Genomic DNA, 3080 nt, shown 5'->3' with positions numbered 1-3080 from the left:
AAGTTACAAAAGTGAATGAATGACACAGGAGTTACAGAAGTGCAAGAAATAAAGAACAAAAGCACAGAGAGATATAGTATATAGCAGTCGGGTGGGTCACAGCGGTTGGAATGGTGCGCTGAATTCTGACAGGCCGTGTATTGGTGCTGGTGCGTCAAGTTGCGGGGGCGTCGTGATTCTCTTGGTCTCGTCGATGAGGTTGGATGTTGGAAGGGATATTTTGTGTGGGAGGCGGGGGAACCTCCCGTTGGCTGGGTTGGGGGACACCAGCCAACATCCATCCTCCAGCCAATCCCATCGACAAGGCCAAGAAAATCGCGACGCCTCCGGAACAGGGCGCAACAGCCTCAAGGCGCGGTCTGTCAGAATCCAGCAGAATTCGGGGCACCAGTCCACCCGCTAACTGTAACCCACCCGTCTGCTATCAACTCAGGGGCGAGTCCATTTCCTGAGGCCGATCTCCTTCCCGTCGTAGAATTCCTTCGCTCCGTCGACTCGATGCTAATCCTCTGTGGGTGATCGTAATCCTCTGTGGGCGACCCTGGTCCCCTGTGGGAGATCCTAATCCTCTGTGGTCGATTCTATTCCTTTGTGAGACTCCTCAAAACCAAATTTTGGAGATCGACGAGAACTTCCTCCGCTGTAGATCTGGGACATCTGCTGAGCACAGCACGTACATGGTTCTTATCGTGATGCATGAAGTTGAGGAGGACTTTGTTCTTATACTTGACGAAGGTGAGGCCATTTTCGTCTTTCAGGAGGAGCTCCTGAAATGCTGCAGGTAACATGATGCTATGCAGCTTCTCGCAATGCGTTTGAAGGGTCAGGGACTGGACGACGCACCTCATGCTGCTGTCCTCTTGGCCCGGAGGTTTTGTGCCGTTCTTTTCGAGATCCTTTTTCATGATCAGTTCATTATTTTCCTCTTTATTATTTTTGTGACTGTCATCATTCTCTCGATCTACTTCTCCGTTTTCCTCCTGAGAATATCCTCTATTGTCCGCGAATTCCGCCTCCTCTTCATGAACTTTATTCGAATCGTTTTCTTCCTTCTCCTGTTCCAGCGTCTGCTCTCCTTAGGTCTTTCTTCTGCCTCCTTAAGTCTCCTGTACCTGTTTTTCACGGTACTCTCCAATTCTCTTATCTCTTCTTTTGTCACTTTCAGCTCTTCTGAAAGTTTCTCCACCTCATTCTCTTCCAATTCCTTTTCGGCCAATCTGTCTTTGAGATTTTGGTTCTCGCCTGCTAACTCAGCGATCCATTTCTTCAGCACTTGAATTTCTTCAGCCAGAACCTGATTCTTTTCTCTCTCTTTTTCCATATTTCGGACCACTGAGCTAATTTCCAAGTCCTTTTCGACGAATGTATCTTTCAGTTTTTCCTTTTCACCAGCTAGTTGAGCGATCCAACTTTTCATCACCTGGACTTCTTCAGCCAGGATTTCATTCTTCCTCCTTTCAACGTTCAGCATTTCCATCGACGTGACAATTTGAGTTTCCTTCTGAGCCAAATCCCGTTCGAGGTTTTTATTTTGATCTTCAAGCATTTCCACTTTCCTTTCCAAATCTATATTATTTCGGGCCTCCTTTTCCAGATTGTTCTGAAGATCGTAATTTGTGGCTCGAAGAACATTTACTTCTTGTAGCAAATGTTGTCGATTTTCTTCGCGTTCTGATGCCAGCTGCTTCAATCTCTTTCTTTCTGCCTCGTGATCCTTTACCTTTTCTTCGAGAAAAACTGCAGTATACCTCGTTATCTTTGACTTGATTCTGCAGTTCTTGAATTACTTCTGCGTTCCTTGCAAATTCTGTGCCGTTGCGGTTGAGTTCTTCCTTCAGCTCATCTACCTCCTTATTTATCTGGATTATCACCTCGTGACAATCGTTGTTTTCCTTGCTGAGGAAAAGATTACGAGAAACAAGCTCTTCATTTGCGTTCTCAGCTTCCCTCAGCTTCGCCTGATCTTCCTCACGAGCTTTGATAAGCTCTTCAGCGCGAGGTTTCTCTTCCGCCAACTCCTTCGCCAAGTCTGCATATATTTCTTCTAGAAATTCCTCCGTGCAACTCCTTTCTTCATTTTCATCCAAGAGTCTGATGTTCATTAAGTAGGCAGCCTCAAGCTCCTTCAGCAAGCTATTCCCTGGTTTCTTTAGAGAAAGCAGATATTTCTGCGACGTATTTTCCATATACAAATGCAAGCAATCCTCCGAGAAGGAAAGCTACCAAGCATTTACCAATAGTAAATCCGGAGATTCCAGAATCCAAATCCATAAAGAATACCACTAATCCGAGAAGGATTAGAGCCAATAAAGTTGTTAACAAAGGGTTTGTTTAGAGCCAATGCGGTCTTAACAAAAGTCGTGTTATTCATTGCTGAAAACATGATTGCTGTACTTTCTACCTGTTCAACAGCTTAGAAAAGAAAAAGGCCACTGAGCTTCGGAAATTCCAGAGGAGATCTTCCTTGCTTCGGGTCATTCCTCTAGGGAGTTTCGAAAGGAGTCCGCGACTCTGAAGGAATGGAGTAACCGACTCCTGAAGACTTTCAAGTCTTCAGGAGTCGTGTCAATGGAAGGAGGGACTGTAAAGATATAATAAATAAATGACTTTATCGCGAAAGTGACTACAGTAGTTGGGAATTTGTTTAGATCGACATACCTGAAAATAACGCAAATAGATTTTAAATGATGAATGCAGAAAAAACAAGTAATAACACTATGTTTTGTTGAGGGAAGCGTGAATGGATGTGTGTGTGTGTGTGTGTGTGTGCGTATGTATGTGTTTGTAGCGTGTGTATATACAGTTTATTTATAGCTTACACAGCAGCGCGCACACACACACACACACACACACACACACACACACATATATATATATATATATATATATATATACATATATATGTATATATATATATTATATATATATATATATATATATATATATATATATATATATATAAATATGTGTGTGTTTGGGTGTGTTTGTGAATGAGGGCTATCGTATTTTCAGTTTTTGCTTTTGGGAGCATGTTGAATACTTATTTCATAATGTCTTTACCTATAAGTTCATGTTAATGT

The 3080-nt window shown here is 43.0% G+C and overlaps 1 protein-coding gene across 1 annotated transcript; it reads right to left on the bottom strand.

Annotated features, from left to right (window-relative positions):
* Window positions 1-961: 961 nt before the first annotated feature.
* Window positions 962-1546, bottom strand: LOC135208061 (filamin A-interacting protein 1-like). The gene has a single exon (XM_064240208.1). The coding sequence runs from the start codon at window positions 1544-1546 to the stop codon at window positions 962-964; it is 585 nt and encodes a 194-aa protein (XP_064096278.1).
* Between the last annotated feature and the right edge of the window lie 1534 nt (window positions 1547-3080).

The sequence above is a fragment of the Macrobrachium nipponense genome, chromosome 34 (genome assembly GCF_015104395.2).
Source record: "Macrobrachium nipponense isolate FS-2020 chromosome 34, ASM1510439v2, whole genome shotgun sequence".
NCBI lineage: Eukaryota > Metazoa > Arthropoda > Malacostraca > Decapoda > Palaemonidae > Macrobrachium > Macrobrachium nipponense.
This window is presented reverse-complemented; position numbering and strand designations above follow the sequence as displayed.

Bases quoted from the DNA above. Each gene is read 5' to 3' on its own strand.
- LOC135208061 (XM_064240208.1), bottom strand. From the start codon at position 1,546: ATGCTTGAAGATCAAAATAAAAACCTCGAACGGGATTTGGCTCAGAAG.